Raw genomic sequence first — 15,906 nt, 5'->3', positions numbered from 1 at the left:
TCCTGCGCTGTTCCCTCCTGTTTGTACAGGCAAAGGAAGCAGTGACGCAGAAAGCATTAATACACAACTTTACTTGTATACACGCAACGAAACGCACTTGCATAAACTGTGTACATGCACTACCTCCGAGCCCTAACCCCGGCAGCTGCGCCCATCCGTCCATCTCTCACTGAGTCTGTACTGACTCGTCCTCACTGAAGAAAACATGGCAGCAAAAGGAGCAGAACTTTTTGTCTACAGGACAGATGGAAGAAGAGAGAAATTACGATCAATGCCAAGATATTAGTTTGGGACATAGAGTTAGTAGTTTGGTAGTCTTGCAGAATTTATAAAGAAAGCTTAAGGATTCAGAAAGTAAAGGCGACAAGTAAATATTCCTGACCTTGTTGGCAGGCACCAGAAATAGTAGTTAGTTTAAATTAATGAATCTTTTAACATCCTTTTAACCTGTTAAAGGATTAATAAACAGGATAATCTGTTAAAATGTCATGTGGGGCCGCTGTGTCACTCTCTCTGCTATGAGAAGTAAACAAACCAGGTCAAAATCAGGGCAGTTGAAATTTGTACTTCTAATGGGGAACTGTGACATACAGCCGCTTGACTGTAGTGATGTGTGACACCAGGAAAGACGGCTGCACATGTCAAAATTGGAAACGGATTCAAATAGAAATACATACTCCTTTTTCTACGGCCAGTATTTAACATTGACCATTAAATTGTGCTCAGTTTTGACTCTTTTTTTTCTCTTGTATTTTTTATCTTAAGGCTAGGCAACTCCATTTTTGTTTTCTCTCTTATTAAATGCCTAGAAAATTGATCACCAAAACCTTCCCTGGTGTCCGCTGAGCTTTAAATAAAGTGGAACAGAATACGCCTAGGAGCAGCTTTTTAAAAAGACATTTTAAATAATTTTAAAGTTTGATTTTAAATTTCTTGCTTTTACTTGGAAGCATATCACGCTCTTATTACATAATAAATATTTGGCATTTGTGAATCATCGTTTTCTTTTGAATACTTCACATGCAAGAGCAAACGTCCTCAATTCAGACGTCTTTAACCTGCCTGATGTTAGTTCAGAGTCCAGTTGCTCCCATGTGATAATAACACAGGTGATTGTCATGTGAACTCACGGTGAGGGCGTGGGTGCCATTTCTTGTTCTGTCCAGGCAGCTCCCTCCTCTAAATCAAAAGGAGCGTTTCCACTAAGGAGAACACATCTGAGGCAAACTTTCTTCTGCTGAAAGAGCAACCATGTCCCAATCTCATTATTATGGCATTATCTGGGGTTGATGTGTGAAAACGGCTTAAGCGCCCAGCATGGTTGGTAGTCCACAGTCACTATGGAGACCTTTACACAGCTTCACAGGCCTTTGTATTAAACGGGGGCGGGAGGTTAATATAGGTTTGTTCCATGTTAGTAATCAACAGTACATAAATAAGATGCAAGACAAATAAGAGATTATGAAATACAGATTACAGCAATGTTTAAACAGCTTTAATGGGCCCAGCACACAAAAAAGAATGAACATTGATATGAATAAGAAAATATTTATTGGCCTTATTTGTATATTTGATCCAGGACATCCCAGATACCGTCACTATATTATTTGCTCTATGACCAAGCAGTTTTTATTGAGAGGAATTTTTACCTGTTTATTTATGACTAACTCAGAGCTGCTGGTAAGTGGTGACAGGCTCAGGTATGTCTTGCCCTGGCTTTCAGTTGCGTTTGCGCTCCACACTGATCAAAGTCACTTAGACAGGTGTAAGAGCTGTAGATGGCAGTCATGCTGTCAGCCACACCACCGTCACCACGCCCTTCTCTCTGTGTGGCCTTTTCAGCCCTCCCGGGGGAGCTGCTGGAACCGGATAAGGGTAGTCATGGCTCAAAGTACCACTTAAGTGGAGCACAAACACTCAAGCGCATATGCAGACCGTTTTTAAAATGACGCCAAACAAAGGCGTATGTATACATGCGCCTGCTTTTCTCTGTGCTCCCTGCAGATTCTGTGAGAGTTAATAGAATTAGATGTACCGTCTTAAATGAAATGCACATGACCACTCATAGATGAAATTTGCAGCGTAGTGCTGGTGTGTTTGTGTATTTTGCTTCAGTCTCTCACACATGCAGAGGGACACACGCAGACACACGCAGAGTGGGAGATGGCGGGTGAGAGCAGAGGAAGTGGAATGATAGTTTATAGTTGTGAGTAGGTGGATGGTTGTATTGTTGGCTGATGCGTGTGTGGGTTTTCTGGCGAGGCCACTGGGAGCATTAAACTCCACACTGTGTTTAGACCGGAGTGGACTAGTCTAAACTGCATAATAAATGCCATTACTCATTTGTGAGATAAAGGATGCATGTCTGTAGTCCGTTGGAATTATGTTTTTGGTCAGTAGCTGAAGTCTTTGTCCCACTTAGTTGTGCAGGCTGTCCGGAGCACTGTGGGGCTCTATTGTTTACCCTCCATTCTTCATTAATAATCCACCGTCACTCCCTTTCTCTCGGCTCTCTCCTCTCCACTTTGCACACAATCTTCCTTTTCTCCTTGTGCTGTTCTCCCCACACGCCTTCTCTATCCTTCTTAGTCATTCCTTTCTTTTGTTATCTTTCAGCACTTTCTTCTTTAAAGTCTTCACCCCCTCCTCTTCTTCTCTGTGGTGCCCTCTCGGACAATGAAGGAATCCCCAGGCTGGGCTGGAGGAAGAGGGGGGGAGCAGCTAGAGCTGGACTGTGACTGACAGCCCTGTGTGGGACTGGCTGTTTGGCCTTTGTCCCTCTGCCAAGGAAAATGGAGGGAACCCAGAGAGGTGGAACAGTGGGAAGGCGGAGGGAAGAAAGACCAGTTAGGGCGTCATTCATGTGCAGAAGTTTTGGCCAAAGCCTTGCCTCCCCCTTTTCCTGCAGAGCAGCCCAAACGTTGCTCCATGTGCTCCATTAGCACTGGCCTTGAAATGACCGAGATTGAAATCCTGCTGGTGTTGGTGCTTTTAGCTTCATATAGCTCTAAACATATGAGGAGGACGAGAGCTAGAGAGCGGCCTTCTGTCTGTAGCCACTCATGTACTGACTGAGTTTATACCACAACAATGGCCACCGCTGTCTGTAGAGACAAGCGTCCAGTAATGAGCCTCTCTCGGGTGACCGACCAAGTTACTCAGTCAACCAGATCCTCTCAGCTTTTTATTTCCCCGGACACTGAAAGAGTTCAGGAAAGCACAAAAGCATGGGCTTTTCCCTCCCTTCTCTTTGAGCCCCTCACCCGATTTTGTGTGTATGTTTGTGTGCTGAGAGGGAATGGCTGTTTGGAAGAGTGGGGACATAAGGACTAGGCTGACAGGGCAGATTTGGCATGAGATTAGGGGGCTCAGGAATGTTTGGATAGGAATTTCAGTTGTGCATTAAAGAGAATTTTAATGACCGTATGTAATTTCCCTCTTTCTGGCACACTTGGGTTGATTTCGTATGTGCATCCATTGATTAAGTGCCTTTTTAAAGCAAGTTAAGACCTGATCCAGTGGGTTCAGTTGCATAGTTTTTGTTTCAGTTAGCACTAAGTCAGAAAAAGTTTAAGCACAATGAGCTGCCACAAAGCTTTAGCATTACACTGTATAGCACTTTTTATAAATGCTTCATACTGATGGAAAAAAACAACACAAAAGGAACAATAGTGTAGTAAAAATAATGAAAGTAAAAGTTAAATCCATTAAAGAAACAGAGACTCAGTAAGAGAGTTATTAAAAGCAAACATTAAAATGATTACTTAAGACCAGCAACTTGGCTACAGAAAGACTAAAGAAGTATGCTTTTATTTTTGAATTAAATAGTCATAATGTTATAGGTTTAACAGGATTCAGAAGATCATTCCACCAACTTGGAGCATAAAAGTTAAAGGGGCTTAAAACCAGGCGGCCGGGTCCAGATAATCTGATGGGTCGAGTTGCTTCATAGCTTAAGAACATATTGACGTCCCCAACCACGCAAAGCATAAAAAACTGATATTAAAGTTTTAAACTAAGTCAAAAACTAATTGGAAGCCAATTTAATGACCTCAGCACAGCTTTGAAGACTTGGATTGTTACTTAACTTTTCTTCAGTCTGAAATACAATAAATTTCTTGAAATATGTTTTTAAAAAGTAGCTTTTAGTCGATAAACCGATTTTTTTTTTTTTAGATTGAAGTTTCTCCCTGATCCGGTGCAAATACCCTTTGTTTAAAAAAAAGAAAGGGGAAAAAAAGAAAAGAAAAGAGGAATGTTGAATTAAGTTTTTGCGTGCGTGCTTGTAGATCGGCTTGCTCCGTCTCTAGTCAGATGGCAGGATTGGAGGGAAACTAAAAGCTAACTGGAATCACTTGATTGGAACACTGCAGCCTCTGTAAACATCAGGCCTGGTCTAACGGTGGAACGACACTAATACAAAGCACATACAGTCCACCCAGATTTCCTCATGGTATAAGTAGCCACATTTTAATTGGTTACTTTGGAGTTAAGTGAGGTTGACAAACATTTCTACATGTAGATTTAAGACGTCTTCAGTGCACATGGCTGCTGCCTTAATGCCCAGATAGTCTTACTACTGTAGCCGGAGTTCTGAAGCTGGAATATGCAACACATTTTTGACAGTATTAGACAAAAGAAATTCATAATAACCTCTAAGCATGTTGTAATTGGAGTGGTCTGAGAGTGAAGTGGACTCCTGGACTCTCAGGATTTAGAAAATATAGCTTGGAATGGGAGACTTCACCAATTGCAGGTGTTTCCTCAGATCACATCATAGCTGTGTAGACAGAGTCTGTGCAGTGGTGCATGGGTTAAGCAGAGGACTTTAACTTGGGAGTGTGAGGTGTTTCCACAGATTTGGGCACTGTGGCAATGGGGCTATTCCTTCTTAAATAAATTATGTAATTATTTTTCCCCTGCAAATAAGTTATTTGCCAAGTACTTTGTGACCCAAAAAATAAAGGATCAAACTAATTAGCTCCACCATCCTAGACAGTAGCTGGAGTGGCTCTCCAGATGAGGACAATGACTATCATTGCCATTTGCAGTGCAATATGGTGGAGTGCAGTTTGGGACAAGACACCGAAGCAGCTGAATGATAGAGAAGACCACCAGGGCACTGACTTGCTGGGACTGAACTTTTAAAAACTTTAAAAAGAAGTGAAATTGTTCTGAAAAATGTAAAAATGCTAAAATTAGTTGCCAAATAATCCTGGGTGACTCGCCCATGTAGAGTCCGTGTGAACAACACCGGTGTTGAAGACTATAATACTCTGCAAACATTCATGTGCTCTGAGTTAAAGACCTACAAAGCAGGATCTCCTTTGGTATGCCTAAAGGATGACTGTGATGAACAAGCATGTGTGCAAACACATCCTGAGGCACATAGCCCTCATCTGAGTGCAATCCAACCTAAACAGGACGAAGCATCTTGGGAGTTTCCATGCACTGAAGGGCAGCATGCCTTTAGCTTAGTGTTTGTTTTTGTTAGATACATTGCTCTCTATAGCAGGCAGGGTGATCAGGCTTGATTTTACTCTATACGAATGAGGAATTTCCTGAATAAGTACACACTGCACACAAAACATTTTACCCAAGTTAAACAGACCCAGTCCTCCCACTAGTGAAATCTTACCAGAATCCAACTGCATCTGTGCAGCTGTGTCAGTTCTCATAACTGACTTGCATGCAGTCGGGTCACTTTTTATCTATATAGCATATTTAAAAACAGGGGCTGACCAAACGTGCTTTCCTGTCGAGACAAGTGGGTGCAAAAATATAAATGCAAAGCATAAAACCCACAAAAGGGAAAAAACAAAACAAACCATGACAGAGAGGAACCTCGCCTTCAGGTTTTAGGTGAAAGGGGAGGCAAGAGGTTTTTTTTTAAGGCTGATCAAAAGTCAATTAAACCTAAATGCATGCATGTGTTTGTTTCATAACTGATGAAGTCCAGCATGTGTAGTTTACCTTCTGTTCCTGTTTCATTTACCTTCTATTTTGTGTTTGTGACTTTATGCCTCCAATAAAAACACCCTGTCTGCTGAACGAGACGTCCTGATCAAACAAATATTTAACCTTCTGCGTTTGTTAGGCTTGGCTACTGTTTCTAGTTTTAATGTTTTTCTGTAGGCACAAGTGAAACTTGAAAGTGGGCTGTATTGACTGATATGCTGCATATTACTATAAGTGTTCTGACACCCCACACTGCCACACTGCCCTCTGCTGACGCCTGTGGTCTGCCCCCCTTCACTGCCTGCTGCAATGCAGTAAAACATCCTCCTGTTCACAGCTTCACTCTCTTCCTTGCACAAACAGCTCTTGTCAGTTCCTCATTAAAACACTCTGGTTGCAAAGTCGTAAAAGAAAAGCATCACACTGGTCTCGTTGTCACCAGTGTGTCATCTCGCTCTAGAAATAGTTACCGTCACGTACATATTTGCAGTCCTGCGAATCCCACTGAAGTGACTGAACAGACTGCCACGCTGCGCTGAAGAGACGGCGTGGATACACAACAGCGTGGGTACACAACATGTAATTCCTGATGACCCATTGACCCGTATGACACAGCTTGTTTTCCAGTGTTTGATTTGAAAATAGATCAGTCATGGTGGAAGCGTCAGAGACATCAGACCCGGGTCTCATTGAAGGAGCTGACATTTATTAGCTGTTCTGAAATTGGATGCATTCAAGAGCAGATTTTATTGTTGTTCTTGTTATTGTTTTTGTTTACAACATTTTATTTAGTTATTCATCCTGATGTGGTTGCAGTGAGAGATGGGGTAATATTGCACAGAGGGTATGGACTGTGTATGTAGACTGGATTCATTGGGAACTCTGGTGACTTAGGTAATGTGAGGTAAATGCACGAGACCTGTTGATGCGTGTGTTCCAATTATTCAAAATAAACACTGAGACCAATGCAAATCCCAGGAGTTTCCTGGGAGTAATGGCAAAACAGAAGGGCGTTGGAGTGTTGGCACTTACGCTCTCCTTATTGATCAAATTCTGGGTAACAAGTGTGGAGAAAAAAGCTCCAAACCAGTAGTCGTAGTGTCGTCTCCCTCCAGGAGCTTAAAAACTCCGGTTCAAGTGTGGGGGTTCTAACACCACCCTGAGGGGTTTTTCATCTTTAAGTTTCACCTGTTCTGCCCAGTAAGGTTTCCTCCTCCCTTCCCAGAGGCTGGTTCCCACCTGGCTCCTGCACATGGTTACCTGTTCACATGATCACCTCTCAGCTCCTGTTCCTTGTTTCTGCCATTTGATCCCTCTCACCTGCTCCTCAATGAGCCAACGCCCACTCTCTGTTTATTTTCTCTGTTTATATTCTCCTCCCATTTCACTTGCCATCAGGTGGGGAACTTCCAATCAGAATTTTGGAAAGTACCGACGAGCCCGTCGTTGCGCTGCCAGCAAAAGACGAGCCAAATTTTTGGGGTATAAATGCCTTTTAACCCCTGCCAAACAAAACGCATCGCTAGTTATCAGGAAATGTCTGTCATTGAGGAAATCAGTGGAGCTGAACACAAGCTTAAACACAGAGCTTTCTCTCGGGATGTTTGTTTTTACACTTATGTCAGACAAAATCCTCATAATACACATAAAAGAAGATTTGGCGCTATCTGTTTTATTTCATGTTTATGCAACGGTTTGGAAGCTGTAGCGTAAGCAGGTTTTTAAAAATCTTTAATCCACAGTGGAGAAGGAAGAGCTTAGAAATTGTTTGGATTTTTCAGTTTAGTAAATGAATCATTGGTGATTGAAACACAAAAGTTGTTTTCAGCAAAAGATGCTGCTGATGGCTTGAGGTTTAATTTGAATTAAGGTCGAGGCTCCAATTTTGCGGACGTGAGTGCACTCTATGTTCAGAAAAACATCCCCGAAGAATAACTTTATACAAATTCCTTCTCCAGAATGCTTTAGTCGGCAAGTTCCTGAAGACTGTTCCTCCCTTAAAGTGTCCGAGCAGTTGATGGGACTGTTGACAGGGTGGACAGTGGATCCTCTGTGGGCCGCACAATCCGGGTCTTATTGAGGGGTTAATAACTGCATAGTTCTGTCCTGTTACTCTTGCTGCTCCTCGCCAGCTTGTCTTGTCTGTCCATCTGAGCAGCAGATGACACGCACATAGTGCGGCTGGCGGAGGAATGTTTCTGAACGCTCGCCTCTCCAACAACCGGGCTCTTGTGAAAGCACTTGGCACGGCCACAGCCGCAGCACTCTTCCCAGCTCTGCGAACGAAAGCCACTTTGTTTGGCTGCCGTTGCCATGGTGTGGAGGAAATTTTTTTTTTTTTCGAGAATATAAGGATGGATTTTAATCCCCCCCCCCTTTTTTTTAAACCAGTTGTTTAGATGCTGCCCTCTTTTGCACATAAAGGATGTTTCATGTTGAATTTATGGTTGAGGAATGTCAACAACACTTGAGAAACACAACTGAAATCATTTGTAGGACTTTTGACCAAAACAATGAACTGATTTATCTATTAGGGGTTTGTTGGAGTCATTTACTTATCTTGTGTGTCAATTTTTGTGCCAGAAAAACACTAATCTGCTTATCTTTTGTTTTGTATCACCACACAGGGTTTTCCTTTCTCATAATGTACCTTTGTGGGGGTATAGTTAAATTAAAGAGTCTGTGTTACCTTATTTAACAGAAGTTTCTGCATTTTCCTGTAATTTGATAATCAAAAACGCAACTCCATTTTAAAAACAAAAACTGGTTGGAAAATATTTTTATTACCATCCTTCAGGGAAGGTTAACACTTCCTTGAAGAGAGGCAGTATTATTTTTGGGATTGCTTCCAGACCTTTGACCTTGTTGATATAATCGGTAGAATTAATCAATAAGCAAAGGAATCCTTAATTGCGCCCTGTAATCATAACTAAATTGTGGATATGCCTGAGGCTGCATGTGGACCATTGTCAGCTCTTAATTTTATGTGAGATCGCATTGCTCTTACTTCTCCTGGTCTAAAAAGGAACATTAATAAAGCTGAAACAACTTGTACATCAGTTAATCCAGGGACTGAAATCGTGAGGAGATTTTTTTGATCATTAATTCTCAAATGCTATCATCCTGCTGCTTGTGCATTAAGCCGAGCCTGATTGAAAGAGTTATTCTGACTAATGTTGTTTAATGTGTGTTTACAGCCTTTCTTCAGACTACTGAACCTCCGGAAACTCGGCCTGAGCGACAATGAGATCCAGAGACTCCCGCCTGAGGTGGCTAACTTCATGCAACTGGTGGAACTGGACATCTCCAGGAACGGTACAAACTCACTGTGAACCATCTGTCATAACTCAAAACCACCCTTTGACACATTTTTTTTAAAAGTATGTCCTCATATGGGGATAGTGGCTTTAGTTTACAGCATAAAACAATAAAGTCACCACTGTTTAGCAAAGTATAGAACACATTATGAAGTATAAGGACATAACCAGTGTCTTGATCGCCCAGGACCAATAAGAACTGCATATTGGGCAAGTTCATTGGCCAACTGTGTAATGAGGTTTCCACCAGTGACAGTTGTGTTCACCCGTGAAACCCCTCGCTAACAAACATTTATCTTTTTATGCTGCCACCCACTTATTTTCACATTAAATGAAGCGACTTTGACTTAAAAGGTCCAAATCTGATGGTTTTAAAAAACTAAACTCATCTTCATATCAATGGGACTGACAGTTTTTACCCGTCACTGAATGTAGCTTCCAGAGTATGACACGATGTGTGCTCTTTATACATGCAGAAAGTACTGATGCAGGGGTCACATTGGCTTTAGTTAAGTTAAGCTTTATGGTATAAAATTGGGGTCAGGGTGTGTGAGGTTAGTGAAATAAAGCGGTTAGTCTTATTGGGGTTGCAAAGACAACATGAAGCCAATGCTGTACATGGCCAGACAGCACAAGCGCTTCATTCGCATCGGTGACTAAAAATCGATGCATGACGACGGTAAAACATACCACAAGTATGTGTAGAAATAAAAAGAATACAGGGTTAAAGCCCAGAAGCATCTATTTTTCATATCAGCGGTCCAGCCTCGTGCCGAAGCCTCTTTTCTCTGACACACTGTTGTGAAGAGGCGCCTCTGTGCCTGAGACGGCGAACCCAGGTAAAGTCAAAGAAAACACTTTTCTAGACTTCACAACAGCAGCCCTTGTTACTCTAATCATAATAATCATAATAAAACCAGTGAGGGTAAAAAGCCAGTAGTAGCACTTTATCAAATCACCTGTTCCACAAGGTTAGACATGAAGAAAAGTGTCTCTTCAGCTTCTCCCATAAACTACCACTTTATTTAACACGATGACGAAGATTTTAGAAATAAAACCTGCCTGTATGCAGATTAATTGCTGGAGTAGTTTCCCATGATCTTTATATTTGCATTTTACATTTTTAAGTTTGACAGCAGTCTTTCGTTGTCACTGCAATACCTGCAGCATGCAGTGGAAACACATTTTTGCACCCCAGTGTAAGGAGAGCATGGCCAAATCAGTTAAATATTAGCTAGCCCTCTGTGCCAGATTCAGATAGCCATCTATAAATGTACGCCTAAATGACGAGGAAACAACAAAATTTCTCACTAAACCATCCAAATCAAACGGCTGATTTTGCCCTCGGTCAAAAAGGTAAGGTGAAACCCACATCTGAGTTTGCCCAGCGATATTATTTTCTGCTGTAATGCGCACAAATACCTTGCCCTTTCCACGTCCTTGAATACTTCACATACACAAACACCGTGGTAGTGGCAGAAAGGTCTCTGTGTTAGATAGGAGACATCTGCCCTGCTACACACTGCATCAAGTGCTGGGGGGAGGCAGTGTGCAGTGGCCTGTGAGGGCCTTTCCCATCTGTCTGCCTGTCTGCTTCCCCACTACTGCTGCAGGACAGTGCTGAGCCAGATAAATGTGATTGGCTGCTTGGCTCTGTAGGGATTTCTGAGTGTGCACCTGCAGCATCCAGTAGTGAAAATACACTTTGCAATGATGCCACTAGGTCATATTTCCTTCCCTGCCTTTTTATATGTGCACTAGACTAAGCAACCAAGAGTAAAGTAAACATTTAAGCTGTTTGGCACTGTACAAACTATTTTGCTACCTCTTAATATCAAGGTAAGGTGGCGTCGTTTACCTGCCTTCTGGAAGGCACTAATTTCAGCAGGGCTGTGACATACTCTCAGGGTGCCAGGCAACTACAGTGTCCAGGAGATGAGACTTTCTGCTGGTCCCATGTAAAGTTTTAATCATTTGCCCCAAAATTAATATGATTATATACTTCTAACTTAGTTCATCATATTACAGCATAATTATTAGTAGACTTCTATTTTAGCTTACTACTACAAATCTGCAAAAGGTTTAGTAACTGAAACCTTAAAATAACTGTTGTTGCAGTCTTGCTGTTGGTATCGAGAGAGGTGGTTAGCTGTGTAAGACCTCGGGTGGATGGGAGCAGGTGAACGGCTCTCTTTCATTCACGTTTAAACTGTGAACAGTCGGTTTGATGACTCACACCTGAGCATTTATTTCAGCCAGTTTACTACACACGCTGACTCCAATGGTGGACATGCTCTGTGTTGGTACGAAACATGACATGCTTTTTGGCATCCGTTGAACATAGTATTTACACGAAGAACCATTGTTTTAATCATAAAATACTATTATTTATTTATTTATTTTTTTACTTTGCGTGATACCTTAGATACTAAGTCCAGTCTATATACGGCAATAGAAGCGTGCACACCATCTGGCTGCAACTTTATTTTATATAATTTTGTCTGTCTTTAATTCCTTCTTTATCTTTGGTCATGCATTTTACTAGAGAGATGGGCTGCAATCAAGTCCCACCCACCCACACCCCAGGGGAAAACGTTTGTGGCTTTCCACTGACTGTATTGTACTAAACATAGGCTACTAAAATAATCCTCTGACTTAATGTTTTTAGTCAGCTTAAGGCGTTTTGTTAGTGTTTCAGCCCATAGTTGCATGTTGATTGTTTTCCCTTGTTGGGGGTGTGGTTTTCATAGTATTACACAATGCTCTCTGTCTTTATACTCAGAAAATATAATGCAGTTAGATTCAGATGTATGTATCAAATGTAACTGATGTAACTCAAATTATTGAACTAAATTTTTTGCAGCTGTGTGTGATGGACTTTAAATGTTGCTCTGAAGATGGGGAACAGGTTTGTGGCCATGCACAGTCAGTTGCCTTCTTCAGAGCTGGTGTGTTTAGACAGATAAAATGACAATAAGAAAGAGTCAGTCTTTGGCAGTTACATGTAAATTGTTAAATACGGCGAGTAAGTGTAATAAACTGGTGAAAATTGCAAATCTGTTGCTCTCTGCACACACAAAAACTCATAGTTACGTCTTGCATTTAAAGTCTTGCCAGAATCTCATAGGTTTGAAACTAATTCAAAAAAGGCACTCGGCAGTCTTGTTTTTATATAGGAATATAATAAAAAATAAACCAGTTTCAATCAGCTGGCTAAAGTCTCCATCACACAGAGACGTCCCAGACAAGTTGCACTGATTGGCGGAGGCTGGCTCGGATTGATTACACCATGCTGCTGACCTGTCTGCGTTTAGGAATTAGACAAAAATAATTTGCAAACCCTTAAGAATCTATGAGTGATTGCAGTTAGTCTGAATAGGATCGCAAACACCTGTGTATCAAAAGTGTTCGTCCAGATTCTGCTCGTGGGTGTTGCACACTCAGCCTGTGGGCAACAAGTTGGTCACCGCAACTACTTATACACAATCTCAAACATTAAATGCAGTCTTTGGACAACCACAGATTTTTACCCTAGCCACACAGAGGTCTTTTAGTGTGACTGAGCCATAACTGATATGGTTTTGTGTGCTCACCTTAGTTTTAATTTATATTCATTTGGTTATTTTTGCCACCAAAAGAAGTGTTTTTGATTATCTTGAGACTGAGATCTCTGTGTAAACATAAGTCACTTGCTTTGAAAAGGTGTTTCCTTTGACAAGTGCTTATTATATCAAAATCATAAAAAGTTTAATAAAAGAATAAAGGCTAAATATTAAGCAATAAAACATGACTGAAAACTGAAACTGAAACAAGCAAATCTAGTTTTGAAACCTAATGAAACTAAAATTAATTGAAAAAGGAAAGTGAAAACAAAATGATAATGGCAAATATAAAAATTAAAATTATACCACACTATTAGAACTGGCACTGATATCAGCCCTGTTGAATGAGCTGTTAGGTTAAATTAATTTTGCACTCAATTTTTAAAGCTCATGCGATGAAGAGCTGAAAGACTTTGAAAAAGGATAGATATTATTTCATAATGAATAATTATTTGGTTCTCTGACTCTAAATGGTCATTAATAAGAACAAAAATCACGTGAATTAGCTGAAACACACATATGTACATATGTCTTTATTCACCACTATTGGCCCAGATCTTCACAGTCAGTGCATCCCTGAGAAAATCAAGATGTACTACTGCACTTTGACCTCTGCAAAAAAAATCTCATTTTTCTCTCATTTTCTTTTCTCTGACTTCTCTGCTCTTTGGCATCTGGTTGTGTTTATGAGGAACTTTTTAAAATCATTCGCTCTATAGCATCAGCTCGTTTCACGATCCACATCTGTGCATCCACAACGCTGACTCCTCCTCCTTCTCTTTTTCTCCTGCAGATATTTCTGAGATCCCAGAGAGCATTAAGTTTTGCAGGGCCTTGGAGATTGCAGACTTCAGTGGAAACCCCCTCTCCAGGTAAGTGCCTTTCAACAGCCCATCATTTTTTATGATCAGTGTGGGAAAATATAAGAACGGGGTATTCCCAGATACAGTAACAAGAGCAGAGTTGTGGGGGCAACACTGTTTTGACAGACGAAACGAAGCGTGAGTGTCATTTGTTTGCTCTAATTACTTTGCTAAGTGTGCAGTGAACTGAACTTTTAAATATTGTAATTGTTCGTGTGTGTGCATGTAAACAGTATATCGAGTTTGTGGAGTGTGACGCTCGTTTCACTGCTAAGTAAGGATTAGGAACAGTAAATGAACACATGTCTGGAGCTGATCATTGTTTTGCGTGCTTACTACCGCTTGACTTAACCAGGATACCAGTTAATTCCCATTATAACTCCGTTCACCTTCATCATCTTCTTACCCCCTGTCATCAATATCTCTCCGTTCCTACTATGGAAAAGCGATTGAACAGCTGGCAGAAACTTTGATCCTGATTTCTTTAACAGATGTGGAGGGCTAGTAGTCGGTGTGTGAGTTGGCTGTTGCCATTAAAACAAAAACCTAACAGACACACCATTTTCCTCTCTCTCTCTGCTTCAGATTGCCGGATGGTTTCACTCAACTCCGAGCGCTTGCTCACCTGGCCCTCAATGATGTGTCATTACAGACGTTGCCCAACGACGTTGGAAAGTATGTACACGCTCATTATGGCTCATAGAAGACAATCTGATAAGTTAAAAGGGTTGTTTTTGTTTAGTTTTTTTCAGTTTTTCCTCTTGGTTAGATTAAGAAAAAAATAAAAGCAACACTGACGCAAGTGGGAGCATTGGCTATCTTTTATCTCATTGTAAATGAAAAACTTTGCTCCTGGTCTGGGACGTTGTGAAAGGCCCCTTTGTCCTCTTTCCAGCACTGTGCCGAGGCCGGTGCCTAATCTAGAGCCAGGTTCATTCCTTTTTTACTGAAAAACAACCAGTGCCAACAAGCTGGTAGTTGGCAAAGCACAAAAAAACTCATGAATGGAAAGTTGGAACCACAGATCAGGGTATTTCCTGGCTTAAAATTGGCTTTTGGGAATGAGGGGTGGCTGTGAATGTATGCATGATTGGTTGCGCCAATAGTTGACAGTGAGTGCTGTGTTACTGTACTTCATGTAAGTGCGCATTTTTCTGCCATTGCTGGTTATTAGATAAAGAAAAATGTATTTTATGCAAAAGGAAATGAAACCAAACTTAAAAGATCACAATAGTTATAGTATTAGTACAAGCCTGGAGAGCTTCCCTTTGGGGAAGACTAAATTAAATTGAAACCAAAACCAAATATTCTTGTGTTCAGGATGAACTGGGGCCATGTCAGTGGCAACAGGAAGGGTTCCCCAAGAAATCACTGAAGCCTGAAGGATCTGTCCACAATTACTTTCTTTCAATATTACCCCAAATTTTGCTGTATCACATTTAGTTCTCAGACCTGCTGCAATGTGGGACCAGTTCTCAGAAGTCAGGCCGAACTGGCTTCGCACAGGCACCAGCACTGCATGGAAACCATCAAACTTGGTTTCCATGTTGGAAAATGACAATCCCACGAGGGGCCAGACATGACACGCTTTAATTTGACGTTAAATACAGAGCATTCTTACTATGATCCATTTAGGCTCTAAGGCGACCAAACAGTTTTAATGACTAAAATGACAGAGAGTTTAATTTATTATACATGAATACTTTTTGAGCATAAACTTATCCACCTCAAGGCTCCTGCAGTTATAAATCTTGTTAAAGCAATGCTAGCCATGGTTCACTGCAAAACATTACAGTGGTAGTAATTAGAATTGGGACAATTGTGTAATGAGATGAAGAACAAAACACTGTAAAAAGTTGTAGGAAAAGTAGACTCAGACATTTTTATCATTAAAATATTGTAACTACATATATAAATAAACTGCTGGGATTAAAAGTGACCTCACTTGGTCACATCAAGTGTAAAACCTGTCTGATTACAGGGCTGCCTATATTCTACCATAAAGCCAGCTTAACAATCCATTTCTAAACAAAAGAAGGAGGAAAGAAATCCTGATGTTTCAGCAAAGTAATGAGTCTTCATATCTTTTATATTTGGTCTTGCACAGTTTTGTTTTGTTTTTTTGGTTTTTTTGGGTTTTTTTTAAGATTTGAGGCGCCTCACACA

The 15,906-nt window shown here is 41.0% G+C and overlaps 1 protein-coding gene across 10 annotated transcripts in view; it reads left to right on the top strand.

Moving 5' to 3' along the window:
* The window catches only part of scrib (scribble planar cell polarity protein), a 79,415-nt gene that overhangs the window by 25,420 nt on the left and 38,089 nt on the right, over positions 1–15,906 (top strand). For all 10 annotated transcript variants that reach the window (XM_063483365.1, XM_063483364.1, XM_063483366.1 and 7 more), the window contains exons 2-4: positions 9,156–9,273; positions 13,671–13,749; positions 14,326–14,415. In XM_063483365.1, coding sequence (XP_063339435.1) covers positions 9,156–9,273; positions 13,671–13,749; positions 14,326–14,415 — 287 coding nt within the window. The remainder of the gene's footprint in view (positions 1–9,155; positions 9,274–13,670; positions 13,750–14,325; positions 14,416–15,906) is intronic.

This window comes from Pelmatolapia mariae, linkage group LG9 (genome assembly GCF_036321145.2).
Source record: "Pelmatolapia mariae isolate MD_Pm_ZW linkage group LG9, Pm_UMD_F_2, whole genome shotgun sequence".
In the NCBI taxonomy this organism is placed as follows: Eukaryota; Metazoa; Chordata; class Actinopteri; order Cichliformes; family Cichlidae; genus Pelmatolapia; species Pelmatolapia mariae.
Note: the sequence above shows the minus strand (reverse complement) of the source record. Positions and strands in the feature narration are given on the sequence as shown.